The following is a 23,496-nucleotide window of genomic DNA, read 5'->3' as shown; positions in this document are numbered from 1 at the left end:
ATATGTTAATTTGACAAAAGTTATGAATTTTTACAGCTTACTTAATTTTATACTTTATATTTTATACAAACTTTTATATTTTGGTCAGGAAAATATATATTTTTGCCATATGGTTGTAAGGGTAGAAATGTACTTGTTGCCCTTGAAACATTTTGAAATACATGTTAATATATAAAGGGTTAAAACTAAATATATTTTCAAAATTCCATAACTTTATTATTTGTATTTAAAACATACTTTTGACCAAATAAATGTTTCTTTTTTGTTGTATGGGTCAAGTCACATTAATGTCTAATTTTTCAATGTTTCATTGTTTTAAGGCAACTTTACAAGACAGATGTAGAAAAACATCGGTGTTTGTATCCACATAAAATAATAAATCACCTAGCTTGAGTAATATTAATTGAAATAAAAATGTGTGACACCATACTTTGATGAAATGTCAGACACATTGAATTCTCTTGTAGATAACTGAAATGTGTTTATGTAGTATATTATAATCTTATACTAGTATATGAGAAGCTGTTGATCTGCTCTATAGTGAACACCTGATATCTCTCTCTGACACTGTGCACAGGTACAGGTCACCTGTGTTACCATGGTAATAACACCCCTCCCACCGTAGAACCTGTGAGGAATATCAAACCAACATTCACATCTGCAACACAACACATGAAAAATATAAGAAAGATTATAAATACAGACATCTATTAGTCATGCACAAATCCTACCAGCCATTAAAACCTGTAACTAACAAATACCTGCAGAAGAAATGGGATCAGACGCATTATGAGGATCATCGGAGTAAGGTTTGTGTTTGTGTGCATTTGTTTATGATGTATAATGTTGACTGAAATCTGACATATTTCATAAATGTAGAGTAATGATGTACAGTCATAGCAGAGTATTCTGTGAAGTATGATGGAGTACAATGCAAATACCAGTGTACATGAATATAGCTATAATATTACCATCACTACCACTAGAGTCCTTTAAAGGAGATTAAAGATGATAACTAGCAGATTAATCTTCTGGTTTAAACTGAGACTAAAGGTGAAACTTGAGTTTTGTCCTAAAGGTGCGATCAGCCAAACCTGTGGTGAACACCAGAGGAGTCCAAACACCAGCTCATATTCAACTCAAACTGAAGAAACATCAGGTGTGTTATTATATAATCATTCAAACATAAGAAATTATTTCATTGGGATTATGTTTGGTATAAGTAACTCTTAATGTGCTATGACTGACTGAATTCTGACAAATTAAATCTACTAGTATTACCATGGTTTACCTTTAAAGAACCCACAGCAGTTTAAACGTTAGTTTTTTTATTCACAGTAATTAGGAGTGAAATATTACACTTTTAGATGTCTATTATGGTAATATCATATTGCAAATATAAAATATTTTTATGACATAATCCCAAATTGTATTACATTAAAACAAATCCTTTGTTTGTAAGGGAACACTAAAAATAAAATAAAAATTGTGTAAATATATAAGTGATGTAATGATGTTTAATCAGGTTGAAGAAGAGAGACGGGCGGTGATAGAGAGAGATAATCAACTGTTGGCTAACAGATTAACAGCTATCACACAATCTAAAGGACTCGTGGATCACTGGAATCATTACACACTAAACAGGTGATAGTTAGTTTACTAGTAAAGGTGATATAACATATGTTCACATAGTGTTCACATAGTGACCTTGTTTATCTCTGTTTTTTGTGATTAGTTTCAGTTCTCTTATCTACCGGCGTGTTTAATCTCCACTGCGACTCAAACTGAACCTGAATCATTAATGCACTGACAAAACCTTTATGAATTATTCAGAGACACATAACCCACCCGTCCATCAAAACATGAGCCAATCTAGTTGTGTAAACTCTGACCCAAGCAGATGGGTTACTAGGTTGTGCCTTAAATTTTGATATGCGTTGTGTTATAATGTCAGTGTCCATTTGGTGTTGTGTGCTGATAAATAAAGGATTTAATTCTGAAATACCCTAGCAACCGCATAGCAACACTTAAAATGTAAATATTTAATCCAACAGTAATCAACAATCATGTGTTCATTACAGTCTGAACGGTGAGAGACGGAGGGCGGAGATACTGCAGGTGACGCATGAAAACCAGGCCATCTATCAGCGAATCACAGAGCGTAAATCTGAATACAGAAAGGAACTCTGGGAAGAGAACTGGGAAAAAGTCGAGCAAAGGAGAGACGACATCGCCCGATATTCACGAGGAGTGACTAATAAACAGGTTTGATAGACTTCACACAAACTCAAGACACTTTATAAAGTCACAGATTGTAAAGTGAAGGCTTTGAAAGAAAAGTTAATAATTTACCCAGCAGCAAATATTTACACATGTCAGTCTAAACCAATATACTACTGTGACTATTCCTATATTTTCCAATGTGAATCCAAACGGAAAATATCTTCATACTGTCATAATGTGACTGACTGCATAGATTTTCACTGAATAATGATTTAAAGTTTTCTTTCTTTCTTTGTCACAGAAACCTAACAAGTGTGTAAAGTTTTCATCAGGATCATCAGGAGGGAGTCAGAGTTCATCTGCTAGTGTAGATGATGATGATGATGAAGATTACAAACACTGACAAATCAGATGGCAGACTTGTGAGAAGTAGGGGCTCATTCCCCCCTTTTTATCGCAGCCATTCATGCGCAATCAAATTACATTTCACGTAATGAATGTGGGGTCTGGGCTTGAGCAGAAAGAGCTTTCAACTTCAGAAAGTAAAGCATTGCAAAACTCTATTTTGTATTTGTTTTTTGTTTGTGTTTTATTTTTGTAGATTATATGATGAAATATAGTTTAATTTAAAAAAGCAAACATATTGTAATCATAGATGAATTTTCTCTGAATTGTTCCATGAACCTACAGAGCAGTAACGACATGAACTGTAAATAAATATCTGCATTTGGTCATGCACGGCTATCTTTATTTTTTCTCTCTTCAGAATTCCCTGAAATGTCACCACAACATTTGCAAGGTAAAAGTAAATCTTCTAAAAGGAAATCATTTATTTATTTTTACATGAACATCTTTTTAAAGAAAAGATTAAAAGTTGGTTCAGCAAAACATAATGTTAGATGCAAATGAGCTGATGATATGCAAACACTGATCATCATAATTATGTTTTTTTTTTATGAAAAACAATTTTGTTTGCACTAAATGGCATTGCTGTGGTTGGATATTAAGAAGGGGTATTATTGTAATAACTACATCATCACACAGGTTGATCAGTGATATTGAGTGAAGACGGATTAAGAGTTTAAACTAAAGTTTGCATTGATTTAAATACAATAATCTTATAAGAAACATCAAGGACATCTGAATACAGTAATCCTGTTGAACCTCGGTGAGTTTTGATGAAGTTAGAGCAATAGGTCTCTTGGTTGAAATAATAAATAGTTTACTATTATTTCTCTTAATGTCGCAGCATAATATTTTTTATTTTGACTTTTGATTTATTTAATTGTATAATCAAAACATAAATTATTTTTGTAATTCGTAAAAATATGCATATAGTTTTCACAGTGTTTAACTGGTTCTGCATTTTAAACTCTTAAATACATTTATACAGAGTTTGTTTCTTTCATGTGTACAATAGCTTTTATTGAGCATTAAACCTAATGTTTTGTTAAAATTGTTTTGTTGGAAGTAAATGTTATGTGGATCAATGTTTGTTTTAGTTGGACTCTTGACCCTGCAGTTACATCCCTGTTTTTTATTATTTATCAGGTGCAATATTTGTGCACTGGTGAAGTGACATTTTAAAATAAATTCAAACTGAAGTTATTTGGTTGTGAAGTTCACATTATATTGATGCTGACGGCAGTTAAATTCACATTTATTTGTATAAAGCTTTTCACAATGTATGCTTATCGTTTTAAAGCAGCTTTACAGAAAATACCTTTAATGTTACAAAATCAAAATAAACTGCACAAATGCACAATTCAAAGATGTAAGTTGCTATCATCATGTATTTAAACAGAAATATAATGTTAAAGCAATGATTATATGCTTTGTTCATAACAATTACAATATATGGAAAATTTGTCTGTTTGGTATGTTGATTGAAAGCTGACATTATTTGAAGTACTTGCAGAGACTTCACAGGTGTTGGGTCACATGGGGCTTGTTACACCTGATGACCATAAAAGTGAAGTGTAAGCCCTGTGCTGCGCAAACTTAAATTTAGTTTAGTTGATGATGAGAAAAGTTGTGTAGCTTCATGCTGCTTTATTTAAAGGCAGCAATTTTGTCATTGTTAATGCAATGATTTCTTTGTTAATCCTAAGAGATTTGATTTAAAAGTTTGTCTAGTTTTAATGGTTTTGCTTTTTTGAGTTCATTTTAATAGATTTTCTTTTTTTAGTTCACTTAAATGTTAGAAATTCAGAGAAAAAATATGCTGACATTTTAAATATAAGATGGAAATTCGTTTCTGCAAAAGAAATGAAGAAATTCTGTAACATTCTGTAAAGCTGGTAAAATTAAAATTACAAGCAAATGTGCTGCAAGTATTTTACTGTTAATTTACAGGAAAAGTTTCACTACATGGTAATTCTAAATAAAGTAAAAAGTTACAATGACTTGTGATGCTGCTGCCAGTTAATTACTGTAAATTTACAGAGAAATGTTTTACACACTGTAAAAAAATTCCATAGAAATTGCAGCTGGGTTGCCGGTAAATTACCGTAGATTTAAATTTATGTTGTTTACTGGCAACATTTTGTTCAAAGTTAAATGAACATTAAACATTTACAAGTCTTTGTCTTTACAGAGTAAAACTAAAAAAACAGCATCAAGCAAAACATTCTGGGAAACAAAATCTGAAGCAAAAAAACAGAAAAAGGTTGATGATGATTTCTGGTTCCCAGAATGCTTTGCATGAGGCTGTTATTGTATAGTTTTATTCTGTAAAGATAAAGACTTGTTAATATTAAAAATTTATTTAACTTTGAACAAACTCTTGCCAGTAAATAGCATAACTTTAAATCTACGGTAAATTACCGGCAACTCAGCTGCAATAACATTGTAATTTCTACGGAATTTTTTTACAGTGCACGACACTTAACACATATTAATTTCCTTTAGTCTGCAGATTAAAACTGAGACTGCAGTGTTGGGATAAGTGGATATGAAATGTTTTCAAGTAAGTTTTTTTATTCATTTTGTGTTCAAATCACCCACACAAAACACTTACAGCTTGCAAGAAGGCCATCTGACATATAAAGCATTCAGTAACAAGGAAGGAATAAAGACACAATGAAGTTGTTGTTCAGAAGTTGTTACAATACCCTGGTATCACGTGCATCAGTTTATTGCTTTTTTAACTAGCTTTAGATATGAACCGGAACCAGCCTGCAGGCACATCCTAAGACAAAGTACATTCTCAAGCATTGACTAGAATATAGACTCAAAAATAAAGGAATAAATACATTTCTTAAAAAATTGCTAATTTTGATACTTCACAGTTTGTAATCAAATCAAATGTGGCATGTAAGTGTGTGTGTGTGTGTGTGTGTGTATATGCAGAATTTGCAAAAAAAAAACAAATAAAAAATGTAATCTCTCTCTCTCTCTCTCTCTCTCTCTCTCTCTCTCTCTAGATATATATATATATATATATATATATATATATATATATGTAAGGGATAATGTAGAGGCAGCCAGTAGTTACTGGGAAATAAGCCCCGACAGTGTGATCAGTGTATCACACTGAAGGGGCTTATTTCCCAATAACTACCGGCTGCCTCTACATTATCCCGCTTATTACACGGCTACTTGCCACATAAGAAAAAAAACTGGACATGAATATGAATTTGAAACATTTTATTGGCATATTTGTTTTAAATTAACATTTTTATCCTTCCGCGAAACTTTGCACAGATGCATAAAATGATCGTAATACCTTATTAAGATCCTCTGCTTCATACTTGTCTGTCTCCATTTTTTTCTCTTTAACCAGTCTTTGAGAAGTTTTAATCCCCATTCTGTATTTTTTTGTGTGTTGGCTTCGTAGCTGTCATGCTCTATTTTGTCAAGTTCAGTCTCAGTAAGCTCTCTGTGTCTTGTCGTGGTTGTCGAGTGTTTGTCACAAGATGGCGCCAAACAGACAGTAATCTTTATTGATCTTTATTGGCGCGGAGCGATTTTACTCGTGCAAGTAGTCCGGCTATGCGTTATTATTTTGGAGCGGTTATTATTTGAAAAGAACGAACCTGCAAATGTCTCAACTGACCAATCAGAATCAAGCATTCCAGAGAGCCGTGTAATAAATATATATATGAGAGAGAGAGAGAGAGAGAGAGAGAGAGAGAGAGAGAGAGAGAGAGAGAGAGAGAGAGAGAGAGAGAGAGAGAGAGAGAGAGAGAGAGAGATTAAATTTTTTATTTGTTTTTTTTGCAAATGGTCTGGATTTATCAGATCCATCAAAAATCACAGATGTGTGTAGATTTTCAGACTTGTATATTAGACTGTTTGGCTCTTAATGTGCTCACACATTTCTGTCTATTTTTCTTTTCATTTAAACATCTTATGAAATTGTTCAACATCAGGATCTAAAAGAAACAGCAGGGAACGCCCACCTGGTACGCATGTCTGACAATCGTTCGCACATTTAATAATTTAATTTACTGTTTACTTTGAGAACTTAAATAACTTAAATAATACAGACATACAAAATTAAATAGCAACAGACACAATACTTCACAGTTTAAAGTCAGAGTCAAAAGTAAAAAAAAATAAGAAATAAACAAATAATGCACATAATTAAACATCTTGATCTAAGGGATTTCCTAGCTTATGCTTTTATGCAAGCGGGCACAGATGTTCAAAAAGAGGGTCATAGTCAGACGTCCAGATACTGTACAAGATTTGCACATTGTATAGACATACGGATAAGGTCCTGTACCGACCTTCAGTATTTTTTTCAGTAATTTTCTGATAAAGACTTTGACTTTATCATGCAGATCTCAGGATTGCACTGCTGGGTAACTCTGGGTCAGGCAAGAGTGCATCAGGAAACACCATCTTAAACATCAACAGATTCAGAGAGAATTATCCACCTGATGCTCCCCCTCCATCATGTAAGACTGGAACAGCAAAGGTGGAGGGCAGGAACATTTTAGTGATTGACACTCCAGGACTGTTTCAAACATCAATGGATGAAGACAAAGTGTTTGCTGAAATGAAAACATGTGCCCACCGATCCTCTCCTGGTCTTCATGCACTTCTTCTTGTCATCAGACTGGATGTGAGACTCACGGATGAAGAAAGAAACATCATGAAAAGGATTGAAAACTTCTTTGGAGAAGATGCTTTACGCTACACTTTCATTCTCTTCACTCATGCTGATGAACTTTATGATGCACCTTTAGATGAGTTTATCAGAGGAAGACCAGATCTTCAGAGACTAGTTAAGAGCTGTGGTGGTGACAGATATCATGCATTTAACAATATGAACAGACAAAACAGAGATCAGGTCACAGAGCTCATACAGAAGATAAAGAGAATGATATCTAACAACGGAGGACACCACAACACTCCACAGGAGTTTGACAAGAGTGAGAACAGTAGGCTTTACTGGAAAAGGGCAAAAGAAGCAGGTACAGCAGAAATAGGAAGACAACACAGAGATCAGGAGGTCACAGAGTGCATACTGAAGATAGAGAGAATGGTTTCAAACAACAAAGAACACCACAACACTCCACAGGAGTTTGAGGATAGTGAGAACAGTAGGTTTTACAGGAATATGGCAAAAGTATTAAGTGTCAAAGGAATCGGAAGATTAATAGATTTAGGAGCGAGCGCGGGAGCTGTGGTAGCAGAAACATTAACTGTTTTAGGTAAAAGTGGTGGTTTCGTTTAAGCAGCAGCATGATTAGGCCTATACAGAAGTACTCGTCAATCGAGACGTCATGCCCATTCAAACTAAAGGGATACAGGCTCCCGCAAGTTTTCTGAGCCAAATGGATTTTGCCTGCAACCTCCAAATCAAAGAAACATCCATTAATCTGTTACTTGTCTTTTTATCTGTTTAATATGCACATTATTATCAGTTCTGTGACGCAACCTTGTCACTTTTCACAGATTTGAAAGGGTTTTGATCATATTACATGTTTCTTTATTAATGAGAAATGCAGACACAACAGCACAGGCGCAAACATAATAAGCATCTGCGCGCAGACGCAGGCTCCTTGCTGCTGCATTTTGCAATCTGAAGAATTAAAACGTTGTCAGAAACGCTCACAACATTATGGTAATGTGTAGTTAACCTCTGCTGTGTAGAGAATGTATGGTTTAAAATGTGACATTCTCAACGTTATATTAGTAGATTTCTAGATTCATCTTGGTACAACACCAGAGTTCAGGGGGTGAGCAGAATCACATGCTCACATATCCCATACATCAAAAAAAATCTTTGACCAAAATTATTTTTTAAATATTTTGAAAATAATTTGAAAATATATTTAGTTTTAACCTTCATATATAAATATATATTACAAAATGTATTTCAAGGGCAACAAATTTCAAATTTTACAACCCATATGGCAAAAAATATATTTACCTGGCCAAAATATAAAAGCTTGTATAAAATGTATAAGTGTGTATAAAATTTAAAATGAAGTATATTTTTGTATTTTAATCTTTTCAAACCTGTTATGTTTAGAGGTTTGTAACATTTTTCAATGCAACTTGGATATAAATGCTTTAAAATATACTAGTCAACATTTGAAGGGGATCAAAAACGTTTATCAAAGTTGTCCTAAGACAAGAACGAGTATTAGGTATTGGTTTTAAGACAACTTTTAGAAAAGGGTTTGATCCACTTCAATTGTTGACTAGTGTATATTTCTTTTTAAAATATATTTCAGAATTGGTGAAAAATACATTTTTGTAAACATATTTTAAAATATATTTCATTACATATATTTTTTGTATATTTTGAAATATTCATTGTTTATATACTGATGTAAAATTACATTAATTTTATAACATAACACAGCTGTTGTGCAAATGCTTTAATGGCACAATTAAACAAGCCAATAAACTGAAAGTATATATAAATAAACCATCAGACACATGATGACTAAATGATTATGGTTCATATGCAGAAATAGGAGCACTATTGCTCATCTGTGGTGAGAGTACAGTAAGCATGGAGATGATTAATGTAGCCATAATGATGGCATATGATTGCTGCTTAAGGTGCCACGATGGATTAGGGCAAGCCAAATGTTTTTCAGTGCTGGTGTGCCAACCTGATGATACAAAATCGTATATATGTATGTGTAGACTATCATACTCTGTAAATAGTATTATTAAATATTATTATTAGCACAGAGTTCAGTCAGGTTTTTCTCAAATATGTGGAATCCTTGGCGTTTTAGTACACTATAGAGTTAAATTAACACTGCCAGGTGTATACATTGTCCCAATCTTACAGTGTGTTAAAAAGTAACACTATAGCAAAGTTAAAATCTGCAATCTGAAAATGTAAATCTTTATTTGCTTAATTTAGGTGTTTGCCGTTTCATTAAAAGTCACCATTATGATGTTCAGTGTTTGTTTTAGTTGACAATATATTCCAGCATTGTTTTTGCGGTGAACACATGTAAATAAGTGATTGATTGTGTAGTATGTCTTTGTGTGTGTATTTGTTGTTTGGACCGAGAGAGTGTCCCTAATAAAAGTTTGATTTGACTTTCAGTATAATAACAATGACATGTTTCTTCTTTCATGCAGTTTAATGTGTTTTTTATGTGTTTACTAGAGTTCAGATGTAGGCTTCATGCATTACAGTCATGTTCTTCCACACCAGATTATAGCTTTGTGCACAGGTATTTTAGATTATATTTATCTTTTTTGTTTGATTAATATCTTGTTTGGTCAATTATTATGGTGTTCTTTTGTAGTTTAGTTCTCCTTGCACAGATAAACAGATAAAGTGCTTGAGCATATAATAAAAGATTATGAAGTTATATTGAAGGTTTCCAACATTCCCAAAAATGTTCTGCCAACATGAAAAGTGTCCAGTTTTTTTAACGATTTAAGAGAATTCCTTAAACATTTCCAACATTCCCAAAAAAATCTCTCCTGTTTCTCATTCACAGCAATGACATTGGGAACAAACTGGGACCCAATCATCTCCTAACATCACCTAACATCTCCTACTTTACAGAAAATACTCACACGTGTCAACAGCATTTCAAACTTTAAAATTTTCAAAACACCAAAGTCTACAATCAAAAGATCTCAGTATGACCTCAAACATTTCTTATCAAACCCCCCCCCCCAAAAAAATATCTGAGCTACAATATTTAGATTAACTTCTTAACAACTGAAAACGCTCACAATGACATAAACATTACCAGTTAACCTGTGATAAGACTCGGTGTTAAACATCAGTCCACCACTAGAGGACAGCACAGTATTTCTGTTGAATTACAGAAAGCAAATCAAAAGATGAAGAGTGTTTCTAGTCTACACAGAATAAACTCATGGTAATACCAGGTATGTAACCATTTAAAAAATGTTACCTTCAGTTTCTAAAGTTTGTGAATAAATTTAACCACTGATAAACAGCTTGATGAATGACTTATATCCTAATAGTTATCCACACACATGCATTATTATATTGTTATATCATATTACCTGTGCTGTATGTTTCTGAAGACAATCACAGATGTCCAGTAGTATTTCTCTTCATTTATTGCTTGACCTTCATCAGTCTTAATGGCTTCATCTTTCTCCTGTGCTTCATGACATCAGAATCATACAGAACAGTGACTGAATGAGTTTATAATGCTGATCAGATGTCTGTTTGACTGCTATAATCATCCATCCATCCATCTCATATCATCACATCTGTAGCTCTTCAATTCCTCTGAGATCTACCTGTTTTTAACACACAATAACACTGATTTTGAGCTGTTAAATGACATCCAGATGATTTCCAGATCTTTTGAAGATTACAATTTAAATGGTGTGGAATAAACATCCTGCTAAATATTACATTTATGTTTTCAGTAATACGAGTTTGATAAGTAATGCAGGCAAGAAATGTTTAATGTGAAATTTACCTTCAGTTGTCTAAATCTGCAATAAACCTCTTAATCCCCAAAATAAACTTAATTATGATACAAATTCACAATAATTCTTCTGTCATTGTGGTTTATTTATGTGCTGTAAACTTTAGTCTTAGGGAAATACTGAACACATAACATGATCTCGGGCCCTTGACAATATTCAGAATAAATCTTTTTTGTTATGTGGTTGTTCTTAAAGGTACAGTGTGTAGATTTTAGTGGCATCTACGATAGCAGTCACAGGACAAACATGTCATCTTCTGAGACAACATAGTGACGAACTCTCTGTAGAGCAGTTTGTCCGTTTGTGCTATAGAAACATCATGGGGCAAAATGGTGGCCTCCTTGTAAGGGAACCTGCGGTGTGTTTAGATAAAAACAGCTTATTTTAAAGAAATAAAAACCAATACAGTTCATTATGTAAGGTCTTTATACATTTGTGAAAACATGGTAAGCTATATCATATTGCATTGCTGTCAAAAGATCCTTCTGACATTTACACACTGACTGCACCTTTAAAAGGAGTATTATTTTAGATTTAAAAATGATGTAAACAAAGAGTAAAAAAACAGTGGCCTAATAATCAATACGTTTGAATTGATTTATTGAACACAGACAGTTTGGAAAAAATTTAGACTGATAAACTTTAACATAATAACACAGTTTGTTTAATACAAAACGAATCTGTCTATAAGTGAATTAATGGCCACATAAAGAGAGAATTAAAAATACTGCAAAACTAACAAAGTTGCTCGGTTTTATATTAAAAACACACAACCAGTCTTAGTCTCATTAGCACCCACAACAGATGATCAATAAAAAACTCCTCCTAAAAGTCCTCCATTTCACTTCAGTTAAAGAAATCTTTGGAGATGGCTTCCACAAAGTTTGGTGCTGACATGAGTATACCGATGGTACAGAGGATTGTAAAAATAGAGAAGGCCATCAGACACAATCTGTCGATTACTGCCGCCGCAAACTTCCATTCGTTACACAGACTCTCATTTTCATCCTGACTGCGGAATCTCCCGGCGATGTATCGAACTTCTTCCAAGATCTTTGCTAGTTCTGTTTCTGAAGCCCCACTCGTAACGACTCTGCTCCCGCCCCCTAGTGATGGCATCGTCGCCCCTGGCAACAACACATCCTCACTGGAGCCCACGAGACGCCCACAGAGCACACCCGAGTCGTGCGATGAAGCATAGTGGACGCCATCCATACCTCTGAATCCAAAATACAGCAGATTACCACTGGTGGACTGTAGCGCCCCCTGGCACACCGAAAGCTCAACGCTGGATCCGCTGCCACGCCGAGACGGTTTGTCGTGACAGGCAAGACGGATTCGTTCCTCACCGGGACGCTTCATCCTCAGAAACCAAGCACACCAGTTCAGAAGGATAACACGAGTCTGTAAAGCACAACACAAATAAGAAATCAAACACTTCACAGACAGTTTAACTACTGTATATAACACCTGTAGTTACGTCTTTAGTTATCTCATAAACCATCTGCTGACTCCGTAGGTGACACAGAATTGACTCTGGATTCTTCTGAAGGTGTTCACTTCTCCATCTTATTTGGTGCTTGATTATTTTTTGTAATCTAAAGTATTAAAAAGTTTGTGCCTTGTGAAAAATTTAAACCACCCTGAATACTGTTCTCAGATCAGACATAATTCTTATTCACATTACATGAGCGCTTAACTGTCTCTTAAAGTCACTTTGACCTTTAACAGTTTCATGTGAATACAGAGAGACTTTATGTGTGAATGTATTGCTGTAAATGGTGATATCTTTTATTTAAACAAACTACATAATACTGCATATTTTTACGGAGCCCCTAAAGTGACATTGGATAAAAAAAATCGAAAGTTTAGTTTTTATGTGCTCACGCAAAACCTTCATGTGCAGAATTTATTTTTTAAGTTTAGTTTTGCATGTGCACACGAGATAGTTTCACGTGAGCATCGCAAAAGTTTTTATGTGCACACACGAAAGTTTCACGTGAGCACACAATAGTTTCACGTGCACACGCGCACATTTTTTTATTTTACTAGATAAACATTTAGAAGATTTTCTTCATCAGAAATCCACATGTTTACATAAGAATATATATATAATCTTATTGTATTAATGCTCTTGCATCAGTGAATGTTTTTAAAATAATAAATAAAGTCTGAGAGTAAGTAAGAGATTATTCTCACCCATCTCGGCATCTGTCCTCCATCTGGATCATGATAATGATACTGTAACACCAGAACTGTAGCAATAACTGACAGACCAACAATCACCATAGTGGTCGCAAAATATTGTGCTGAAACACAAACACAACACAATTTAAGCATCGTTGTGAAGAAATCATCTCTTTTTATTAAACCCATAAAGGGTCAGCTGACATTGGCTTAACTTTGAACTCTCTTCTATACGTTACATATAGTAAGGTTTAATCTTAGCTGCTAGATTTCACTAGTAATAATGTTTTATATAATAATTTAAAATATTAAAATATTAATTTGAGTAAAAAAACATTTAATGACATTTCAAGCTTGCATTGGTATAACGGTGACCTGTTCCTTTAAACACTTTAAATGTCAAATGAAAGCCCTTGAAATCTTTTCTTTGGCATTATTCAACGGACCTCACAGATGTTTCAGGTCGGCGAAGCAGTGAAACAGACAAATAACCCTCGGTATCATCAGGGAACACTTTAGCAGAACTGATGAGGCTTTAGCGCCGTGTTTCACTGTGAATGACAGTGAGTTCATTTCTAAGCGAGAGCCATTTGTGGATGATACATAACCATGAATGTGACAAATGAACTTTGCGGCGTCTTGATTTTCAGGGTCTGTGAAGAATCGCTCATTATTTTCCTCCAATACATCTGCCTAAAACGACAAATCAGCACGAGGACAAATCCCCACCCTGTCACGGTGATTGACGGCTTCACTTACCAATCAGTGGCACAGAATCTGATGTGGCCGGCATGATCTCTGCCACCAACAGCATGAAGACAGTAAGAGACAGCAATACTGTGATTCCTGTTAGAAAACAACAAAAACAAACGTCAATGCCTTCACCCTGTTCATCTCATTTATTCACGTTTATACAGATAAAAAGATCCTTCAGGACAGGATTGATTGATTGATTGATTGATTGATTGAATAGAAACATACGGCTTAATAAAGTCTCCTGGAGAGAGTTTGGTGATCTGATCTGAGTGTTTCTATCTGTATAACTTTAGTCCGTCTCTAACTGAATGTGTATCGATTCCAGAGCATCTTTTAAACTGAGATAATAAATCAGTTCACTGGACTTCATCCCATTACACTTACACCTTAACTTATTAAACTCATTCACATTCATTCAGAAGTGAACTACAGGAACTCTCTCGCTCAGATTGAGTCACAAAGTTTCTTTTCTCTACTTGAAGTATTAAAGTTTTGCTCTTCATCACAGTCATCTTTGGTTTGCTCAATCGGTGACTGCATTATAATTTCCTGTTTTTATATAATTTCCTTACATTTTGGTCTTTTTGCATTTGAGCTGAAATTGTGTATCTGGTTTAATATGATTACATCATATATATATATATTTTTAAATAGAATTTAAAATAATGTATACCTTGTAATGCACTGTAAGTCACTTTGGATAAAAGTGTGTGCCAAATGCATTATAATCAATACTACTGTACACATACTAAAGGTCATGGGTTTAAACCCAGGGAACACACATGGGTGATGCAGGTGACAAGATGTCCAGCTTCAGAATTTTTAAAAAGCCCTTAAAGCCATTTTTTTGCACATATAAGATTAAGGTCTGAACTTACTATAATCATTATTTTTAGAGGATTTTAAAAAATCTTTCCTATAGAATTATTTACATTTTTTTAGATTATCATTACCGCAACATGATATTACATTAAATATATGCATTTACAAACTCGTGTTTTGGTAATGAGAACTAAAAAGTTGTCTAGGTACTAAGACAAACAAAATTTCAACTTTTATCTGCAGAGAAAAAATAAGAACTGCTTACCTGGTAGCCATCTTGAGTGTCACAGTCAATTATGTCCCTTACAACAGTTTTATTTTTAAAATGTTAGTTCCTTCAGGGCTTAAACAATGATTGAAAATTGTTGCGGAGGATTGGACACATTTACAGTATATTCCTTATTATTGTCTCTACATTAATCAATGATCACAAAATACCACATGTTTCTTTACTATAAATGTTTATAGTATAACATGTACTGAAGCGCTTTATTTTATAGATTTGTTAATTATAAATATTTCCATGTCAAAGAACCCAAATCCAGTGATGGACACGTTGCGGTAATGAAAATGTTCCCCTTAAATGTGGAAAAACAACAAAATTGGTTTGTATGATGTCATTTGAAATCATGTGCAAACTAGTACATGAAGAGATGTTTGTAACTGTATGCCTCTTATTTTGATTGCATTTACTTTTTTTATCAAAATGTTTCCTGACACCTCATAAATCTAATTTCGCAAGAATCATGCACAAACTGTGTGGTTTGTGTACAGTATGTGATTTGTGTTTGTGTCAACATGTATCTTACCCAGTGAGATCTTCTCTCCTGAGTCCGCCGGCAGAAGAAACACCAGCAGAGCGAGAGTTGAGATGAGAACACAAGGAATCAGAAGATTCAGACCATAATACAGCGTCCTCCTCCTCATTACCAGTGTAAAAGTCACATCAGGGTACGGCTCTTTACAGCAGTCATAAAACCTCTCATTCCTTCTGACTGGAACCTCTAAAACACATAGACACATACACACACACACACGCACACACGCACGCACGCACGCACGCACGCACGCACGCACGCACGCACGCACGCACACACACACACACACACACACACACACACACACACAGACACAGAGAAAGTGCATGAGTCTGGTATCTGCTGAGGAGGAAAGCTAAATGTATTACATTCAATTACATGAAGAGCAGAGGCCATTAGTCAATGTTCTTAACCAGTAACCACTAACAGAGCATCAATCTCTGTCTGACCGGATCTCCATGCAACCTAAATGAATATAAATGCATTAAAGCAATGGATGTTTTTGTTGTTTCGATTATGGTAGGAAAATCTTTTGTGGTGGTGTACTAACCAACCAGATCCCATTCTCCATTAGCAATATATCCAGTTATATCTGCGTCCATCATCTGGAGATCCAGAGACCATCCACCGTACGTCCACGAGCCAAACTTCAGATCACATCGCTGAACATCAAACGGAAACCAGCGTACATCGATGTAGCATGTGCTCTTAAAGATACCTGTACAGCAGGTGCATTGTGGGAAATGTTCATTAATAATAATAATAATAATAAAGATCACACAGATGAGAGTTATTCTGGATTGTGTGTTTTGGAAGTGCAGGTAAATAATGAATCACAGCTGATGTGCACAAGGTCAAGGCTTTGTATTGTTTGTGAGATCCAGTATTTCATATCCACGCTGTGTCAGATGTATTCTCAGTTTTATAGTATGATATTACAAACACAAGGCCATATATTGGACAGGAGAACGATGTCCCCATAAAGCTCCTCTTCTCACTTTCTATCACGGCTCTCATGTCATGAGGGATTCTCCATCTTTCCAAACGGCCCATTGGGACACAATGACCCCTCAATGTCTTTACTGATTTACATATCCCATCATGCTTCTCTTTCACAGGGCGGTCTGTAGTTATAGTATGTCGTGGGTTGATGTCTGCGTGCACTTGTATTGCTCGTGTCCTTACAGTGGTTTTAAAGGTATTAAAAAAATTATCTGCTGAGCTCAGGTCACCGTGAACACAGAAACAGAGAAAACTGAAGGTTGCATTACAGTAACAAACATGTTATAAAGGTGCGTCATGATGCCATACGAGAACCAATTTTGACTGAATGATTCTTTGAGGAACTTAAAAGCAGCTTTACTTTTAAGAGTGTCAGAAATGATGTATTTATTTGTGTTATGTTTTTTTACCTGGTGGCAGATACTGACAGTGTCCAGATGAGTTCACCAGCACATTTGTGTGGAAAGTGGCATCAAATCTCTCATCAGCGCTGTTAAACAAATAAAAACACTTACGGTTAGACGTCTGGAGCTGCATAACCTTACAACATTTATAACTTCAGTGGCACAAACAGGATCATAAAGCATATGACAGTGAGGGTCAGTCCAGTAAATCAGACTTATTTAAGACGCCACTAAACTGACAAACATGACAAAGTTACTGATGCTGTAAAGAGAGCTGGAGACCAGCAGCAGAGAAATCTCTCTCATCTCTCATTACTGAACTCTAAAGATGACGTTTGCATGATAAGATGAGTCTCAAACTGGCGTCAGAGCTGACCGAATGACCGTCTGAATGGCTAATCACATGAGAATCATCTAATGATCTTCATACCATGAACAGAACAGAGCCATAGAGACAGAGAAAGATGTGAATCCTCACTACAGTAAATGATGTGTGATCACACCTGTTGTAAAGCAGGATGTCTGGTTTCCAGATGAGAGAGTCCGGGAATCTTACCGTGGTAACACCAGGGTAATCGCTCGTGTTCCACCGAAGATAATGATCAATCCAATACTAAAACAATCACACATCAATAGATCAATACAGACACAATGCTCTTATAAACATAACCTAAAACACTCAAAACTTCAACCTGGATGATCAAATCAGCTGTGTCTGTTGGTTGAGGTCTCTCTCTCTCTCTCTCTCTCTTTCTTAATAAATGTGATTTCTTTGCATTGAGTGCAGTCTGTATCTGTATCTAATGGCATCATCAGAGTCTGGCATGCGTCTCATCTCATAAATCTAATGCATGCTGGGACAATCACTGTTATTTTAGGGGAGATAGCAGAAAGCACACAGTTCCTCTCCAGGCGTTTAATCCGGTTTCCTCAGCGTAACCTCCAGCTAACAGCTTTAAAGCTTTGGTGAGCACTGAATTCATCCTCCTACACATGACGGTTTCCTCGGACGCACGTGATACACGTCTGGATCCGAACTTTACTTCCGGTTTCGTTTTTTTAATGGTCTGACTAGTTACTAAACTGATCTCTTGAATGAATGCCTCGTCGAAAATAACAAATGTTTTGGTTTCCTAGGTAATCTATGTGTTGTTTTTTTGCTTGTTATATAAATAAACTATGTTTAAAGAACTTTGTTGTTATTTATTCTTAGCGGAGTTTACCGGAAGTTACGTGCGGACCGCGACAGCCGCTTGTTTATGTTGTTACTGCTGAAACGGTCTATAAGTATACACACACATGCATTTAAAGGATATATGATGCATCCCGCAGAAGGAGCAGGTAGTAAATATTTTGCTGAAAGATGAACACCCAGAGCGCTTTAGCTATTAATGATGAGGAGGGAGTATTTCTGTATATAAAATCACTTTCATAGCATGAATAGAAAGCGAGAGGTTAAAGAGACTCTGCTGTGTTAGCTGTTTTCTAATTTTAATAGAAACCATGAGCTTCTTGTTTGTTTTGTGTAAGGAGAGCAATGATGATGATGATGATGATGATGATGATAAGCGCTTCATTAAACGCATACAGTACAGTACAATATGTGTGAGAGGACAACACAAACTCTTCTTAAAGTCCTCTGCTGAATCTCATCAGTTTACAGTGAAAACCTCACACACTTCTAGAAAATCTAAATGCAAAACATCACAAACAGAAACGACAGATCTGGATGTGGATCAACATAAGCAGTGCCTTCATGCGTCACATAAATAAACAATAGAGGCTTTAAATGAACTTTGATAAACCGCTGGTAGAAATATTCACATCTTCTCTTCTCACACAGGTTGTTTTCTCATGGATTTAAGACATTAAGATAGTGGACATGAGCACTTATATGAACATTTAATAAGAAAAGTTAAAATTCCCCCCGCTTTAATGTTTCTCCCTTCGGCTGTAATCTGATATGTAATGATCTCTGATAGCAGACTTTCATTTTCTTAATGTGGGCACTTAAGAAATCAAGCCAGAGCCAAAGAGATGCATCTTACATGGGCTGATCTGGGATCTGTGTTCACTGTAATCTTATATTGTGTCCAGTAATAATAATGAATGTATAAAATGGCATTGGTCCAGCTCATTAATGTCTCAGCACATACAGTAGTCTGATCCAACAATCTTTGCTCTTTTATGATTCAAAGGGACTAAATCTGAAAATCAATGAGAACACAATGATCTCAGCAAACACACAAACACACAAACATCATCTTTAAAGATTTGACTTCAGTTACAAACATCTGATGAACATCTTTACAAATTCACAATAAATATCTGCTGTTAATGACAAACACATCACTGTCAAACAGTTAGTTCTGATCAATAATCTTGTTTATTTTATTTTTCAGTCAATCTTACCAGTTGAAGCCAGATGTTTGTTGTCAGCACCTGATTCTTCTCATCCTAAAAATAAAACACAACAGTCAGCGGTTCATCAGCTCAAAACACTGCAGAATAAAACAGATTTAACTTTAAATATAAAGCAGAAAACCTGACACATGACATGATAATACAGTTTAAAAATAAAAACATGTCATGAAATGAATTGCAAAATCATTCTATTATTTATTTGGAGCAGTGAGTCATTTATAGAGATGCTCATTGAATTTCTAATGATAGATGTTTAATAAATGCAGTATTTTGGGTTATTTTGCTCTCATTGCTCAGGATTTCTGTCCATAACAGTGAATAAAATAAAGAATCATAACAGGATTTATGGCATCTGTGTGAAATGACTACAGGAAAGGTTGAATTGAACACAATGTTATCACAATGTTTGTTTTGTGTTGAATAAATGCACTGCAAAAATGACTTTCTTAATATACAGTACAATTTGAATGAATCTGTGCTTAAAACTAGCAAAAATCTTTCAAATATTTATTGAATTAAGTGTTTAAGAAAAAAGCTGAATTATTTGCTTGTTTTAAGCAAAAATTCACTTAGATATTTATTTATTTTGTCTATAAACTAGACATATTGTCTTAGGTATTTTTGCTTATCAAGAAAATACATCTTGATTTATTTAAAATCATTTTAGCCCTCAGTCCTTTAAGATGATTCATCCTACAATCTCACTGTGATGCTTCAGTTTTAATCTGATATTGCCAAGATAAATTGTCTTTATTTAATGTTGTTACAAACTAAATGTATCTAAAACTAAAATTTATTTCATTAGAGAGCTACAACAGAGAGAAGTCATCTTTTAAAGGTTTTCAGATATCTGGAATATAGTGTATGATGTAAATGATCATTCTGATATTTTAGCTCTATAGTGTTCAGTCACTGTTGTTGTATGTAAAAGAGTGTCTGTGTATGTGCGTGTGTGTGTGTGCGTATGCATGCATGCATGTGTGTGTGTGTGTGTGTGTGTGTGTGTGTGTGTGTGTGTGTGTGTGTGTGTGTGTGTGTGTGTGTGTGTGTGTGTGTGTGTGTGTGTGTGTGTGTGTGTGTGTGTGTGTGTGCGTGTGTGTGCGTGTGTGTGTGTGTGCGTGTGTGTGTGTGCGTGTGTGTGCGTGTGTGTGCGTGCGTGCATGTGTGTACTGACCACATCCATGATCTGCATTAAACTGAAGCTGAAGTGAACAGTGAGCGAGTGCGAGTCGTTGTAAACCGGTCGCTCTAGAGGATTGTAGTTTCTCATCAGATCTTTATAAAGTCTCCTCTGATGTTCTCCCTGTAGAGAAACTGACACACAAACACAAACACAAATACATGCAGACTCATTGGAAACAAGTGATGACAAAAGTGAAACAAGCAGTTGCATGTACTCTATGTGCGGGTCAATCTGGTTAATTATCTGTGGTGATGGGTTGATCAGTGAGGTCAACGGTTCATTACTGCTGTTTGCTAGGCAAGCATCATCATCATCATCATCATCATCATCATTATTGTTGTTAAAACTCTGAACAATGACTGAATAAACTACTACCTAGCAATCAGCCAAAAAACATATTCCTTTCTGAAACAGAAATCTTGAACTACTTTTGTCATATTTTTGAAATCAAAACAACCAAATGAATCTGAATCATTACCAAATTTCAGATGTCTTGCATCACATCATTTAGTACATAATTATAATCAAATCAAATGGTTGTCAGAGCAAATATTTACACCTGGACTCAATATATTTGATATTTGATCCTGCGTATATTTATCCCACAATCCCATGTTCTCCCGGTTAATCATATTAACACATGCGGAGTGTTTTAAACTCTTTTGTTAAATGTTGTATGAATTGATCTTGGCTCTCACCGGATCATCCTGTGGTAAATGTAGGAGATTTAATTAACTTGGACTTTAGGAGGAGGTTTAATTAACCTCAAAGCTCCCCAAGGAGTCCATCTGCCCTCTCTCTCTCTCTACCCCATGATGGGTGCGTCCTAAATCTGGACCAGGATTCATACTGAAATAGCAATAAATCACTTTCTGCAGGCTAAATGACCTGAAACCCAAATCTCACCACCAGTGTGAGATAAAGACCAGACGACACCAGAACAGACATAAGATTCTTCTTCAATGCACTAAACCACTGTATTAAAATGGATGGAGTTGTACCCTGATATTACACACAGTGTGGTATATGAATGATAATGAATGATGGTATTACATCACTGTACCGTGGTACAGTCACAGCCCATTTGAATTGGACATTAAAGCGAGAGATCACCCCCCAAAAATGAACATTTTCTCATCATTTTCTCACTCTCATGTTGTTACAAACAATTGCTTTGTTCTGATTAACACGAAGGAAGATATTTTCAGGAATGTTTGTAACCAAACAGAATATAAGAATACTATGGAAGTGAATGGGGCTTATGATCGGTTTAGTTACAAACATTCCTCAAAATATCTTCCTTTGTGTTCATCAAAATAAATACATTTATGTGGGTTTGTAACAACATGAAAGTGAGTAAATGATGAGAGGATGAACTATCCCTTTAAATAATCCTATGAATAAATCATGTTTTTAAAATGCATTTATATATTATTTTCTATAGGCTATATTATATTATATTTATTTTATTAGAGCAGAACATAACTAACAGAATCATAACAACAAACACAAAATAATTGAATAATTCGCCTATAAATTACCAGTAAACCAGCAGATGAAGCAGATTATCTCAAAGTTAAAAATTAAAAGCCGATAATTGCGTGTTAATGATAATAAATGTTTAAGGTCGTACCGTGGATGAAGAGAGCAGTGGAGAGCAAAGATAAAGTCCAGAACCGAGAACCCATGATGACCATCATCACACCGAACCACCGGACTCCAAATCTGCCGCTAAACACTGAAACTCAACGCGACGCCACGCGCAGAGTGACGCGCGCAGACTAGACTTGAAGCAGCTGATCTGAGGTCAGTCCTGACGCCACACACACATATAATGGTTGTACTGCACATCATCATCACTGAATTACCGCAATAAACCCAGCAAACTGAAAAATAAACAAAGACAAAAAGAAGTCTTTACACTCATCTTTAGCATTTAAACAATCAAACATACAAAACAAGTTTTAATCTTATTTTAATAATTCCTAAATAAATAAATGTTAAATAAAAAAACAGTACACAGACAGAAATCAGTGGTTATATGAGTATAGATTGTCAAAATTAGAGATCATTCTGTGTCTGGATATCGGTAGGGACTTTTAGCAAACCTACCCAATAGACGCCCTTGCATTCATCTCACAAAAGATGTTTTAAAAACATTCAAGCATCATTAGTTTGTGGGGTCACACAGCACATCAATGAGATTCAGACATTAATGCACGTGTGTGTGTGTGTGTATAAACACTTCAGAGATCTGGACAATATTGTATTTATAAAACCAACACTGTTTACAGACCATTAAACAGACACAGTTAACCCGATAACTCTCCAGCTTTAGTCCTTTAATAGTTTTATTGCTTACTTTACTGAGTTTTATTAGGGTACTTGAGTTCTAATAGTCTACTAGACGTTTATAACTGGACTCCATTAGGTAAGAGCATTAGTTTTATTATTACACACTTAACATTTATTGCCTCTTTATATTTATGACCCTAAAATAATCTTATAAACATTTATTAAAGGGGACATATCATTAAAAACTGACTTTATGTTTAAGTGCTATAATTGGGTCCCCAGTGCTTCTATCAACCTAGAAAATAACTTAGTAACTTAGTTTTGGTAAACCATTCTCTGCAAGCAGGTGAAAAATAGCTCATTGAAATTTGTCTCCCCTTGTGATGTCAGAAGAGGAGCTTATTACAATAATACCGCCCCTTAATCTGCACTATCCAACCACAGCACTGCCATTTAGTCATGAGATCAGCTC

The 23,496-nt window shown here is 35.1% G+C and overlaps 2 protein-coding genes across 2 annotated transcripts; one reads left to right on the top strand and one right to left on the bottom strand.

Annotated features, from left to right (window-relative positions):
- The first annotated feature begins 702 nt into the window (after positions 1–702).
- Positions 703–9,750, top strand: LOC135768166 (sperm axonemal maintenance protein CFAP97D1). Its single transcript, XM_065277336.2, has 8 exons — positions 703–809; positions 1,079–1,159; positions 1,526–1,644; positions 2,082–2,265; positions 2,525–3,391; positions 5,141–5,191; positions 6,597–6,629; positions 7,011–9,750. The coding sequence occupies exons 1-5, from the start codon at positions 717–719 to the stop codon at positions 2,624–2,626; spliced, it is 579 nt and encodes a 192-aa protein (XP_065133408.1). The 5' UTR covers positions 703–716; the 3' UTR covers positions 2,627–3,391; positions 5,141–5,191; positions 6,597–6,629; positions 7,011–9,750.
- Positions 9,751–10,155: 405 nt separating this feature from the next.
- Positions 10,156–22,495, bottom strand: LOC135768164 (neuronal acetylcholine receptor subunit alpha-7). Its single transcript, XM_065277330.2, has 10 exons — positions 22,363–22,495; positions 20,721–20,860; positions 19,535–19,579; positions 17,626–17,735; positions 17,129–17,208; positions 16,267–16,434; positions 15,708–15,902; positions 14,080–14,166; positions 13,333–13,442; positions 10,156–12,537 (listed from the first exon to the last, which is right to left on the bottom strand). Exons 1-10 carry the CDS (start codon positions 22,427–22,429, stop codon positions 11,980–11,982), a joined length of 1,560 nt encoding a protein of 519 aa, XP_065133402.1. The 5' UTR covers positions 22,430–22,495; the 3' UTR covers positions 10,156–11,979.
- Positions 22,496–23,496: the final 1,001 nt, after the last annotated feature.

This window comes from Paramisgurnus dabryanus, chromosome 23 (assembly GCF_030506205.2).
Source record: "Paramisgurnus dabryanus chromosome 23, PD_genome_1.1, whole genome shotgun sequence".
Lineage (NCBI taxonomy): Eukaryota > Metazoa > Chordata > Actinopteri > Cypriniformes > Cobitidae > Paramisgurnus > Paramisgurnus dabryanus.
This window is presented reverse-complemented; position numbering and strand designations above follow the sequence as displayed.

Excerpts from the sequence above, each read along its gene's own strand:
- LOC135768166 (XM_065277336.2), top strand. The coding sequence starts at position 717 with ATGCACAAATCCTACCAGCCATTAAAACCTGTAACTAACAAATACCTG. Across the intron at positions 1,160-1,525 it reads TCAAACTGAAGAAACATCAG|GTTGAAGAAGAGAGACGGGC; the intron begins GTGTGTTATTAT and ends ATGTTTAATCAG. Across the intron at positions 2,266-2,524 it reads GAGGAGTGACTAATAAACAG|AAACCTAACAAGTGTGTAAA; the intron begins GTTTGATAGACT and ends TCTTTGTCACAG.
- LOC135768164 (XM_065277330.2), bottom strand. The coding sequence starts at position 22,429 with ATGATGGTCATCATGGGTTCTCGGTTCTGGACTTTATCTTTGCTCTCC. Across the intron at positions 16,435-17,128 it reads CTGTCAGTATCTGCCACCAG|GTATCTTTAAGAGCACATGC; the intron begins GTAAAAAAACAT and ends CCTGCTGTACAG. Across the intron at positions 12,538-13,332 it reads GAGGACAGATGCCGAGATGG|ACTCGTGTTATCCTTCTGAA; the intron begins GTGAGAATAATC and ends TGTGCTTTACAG.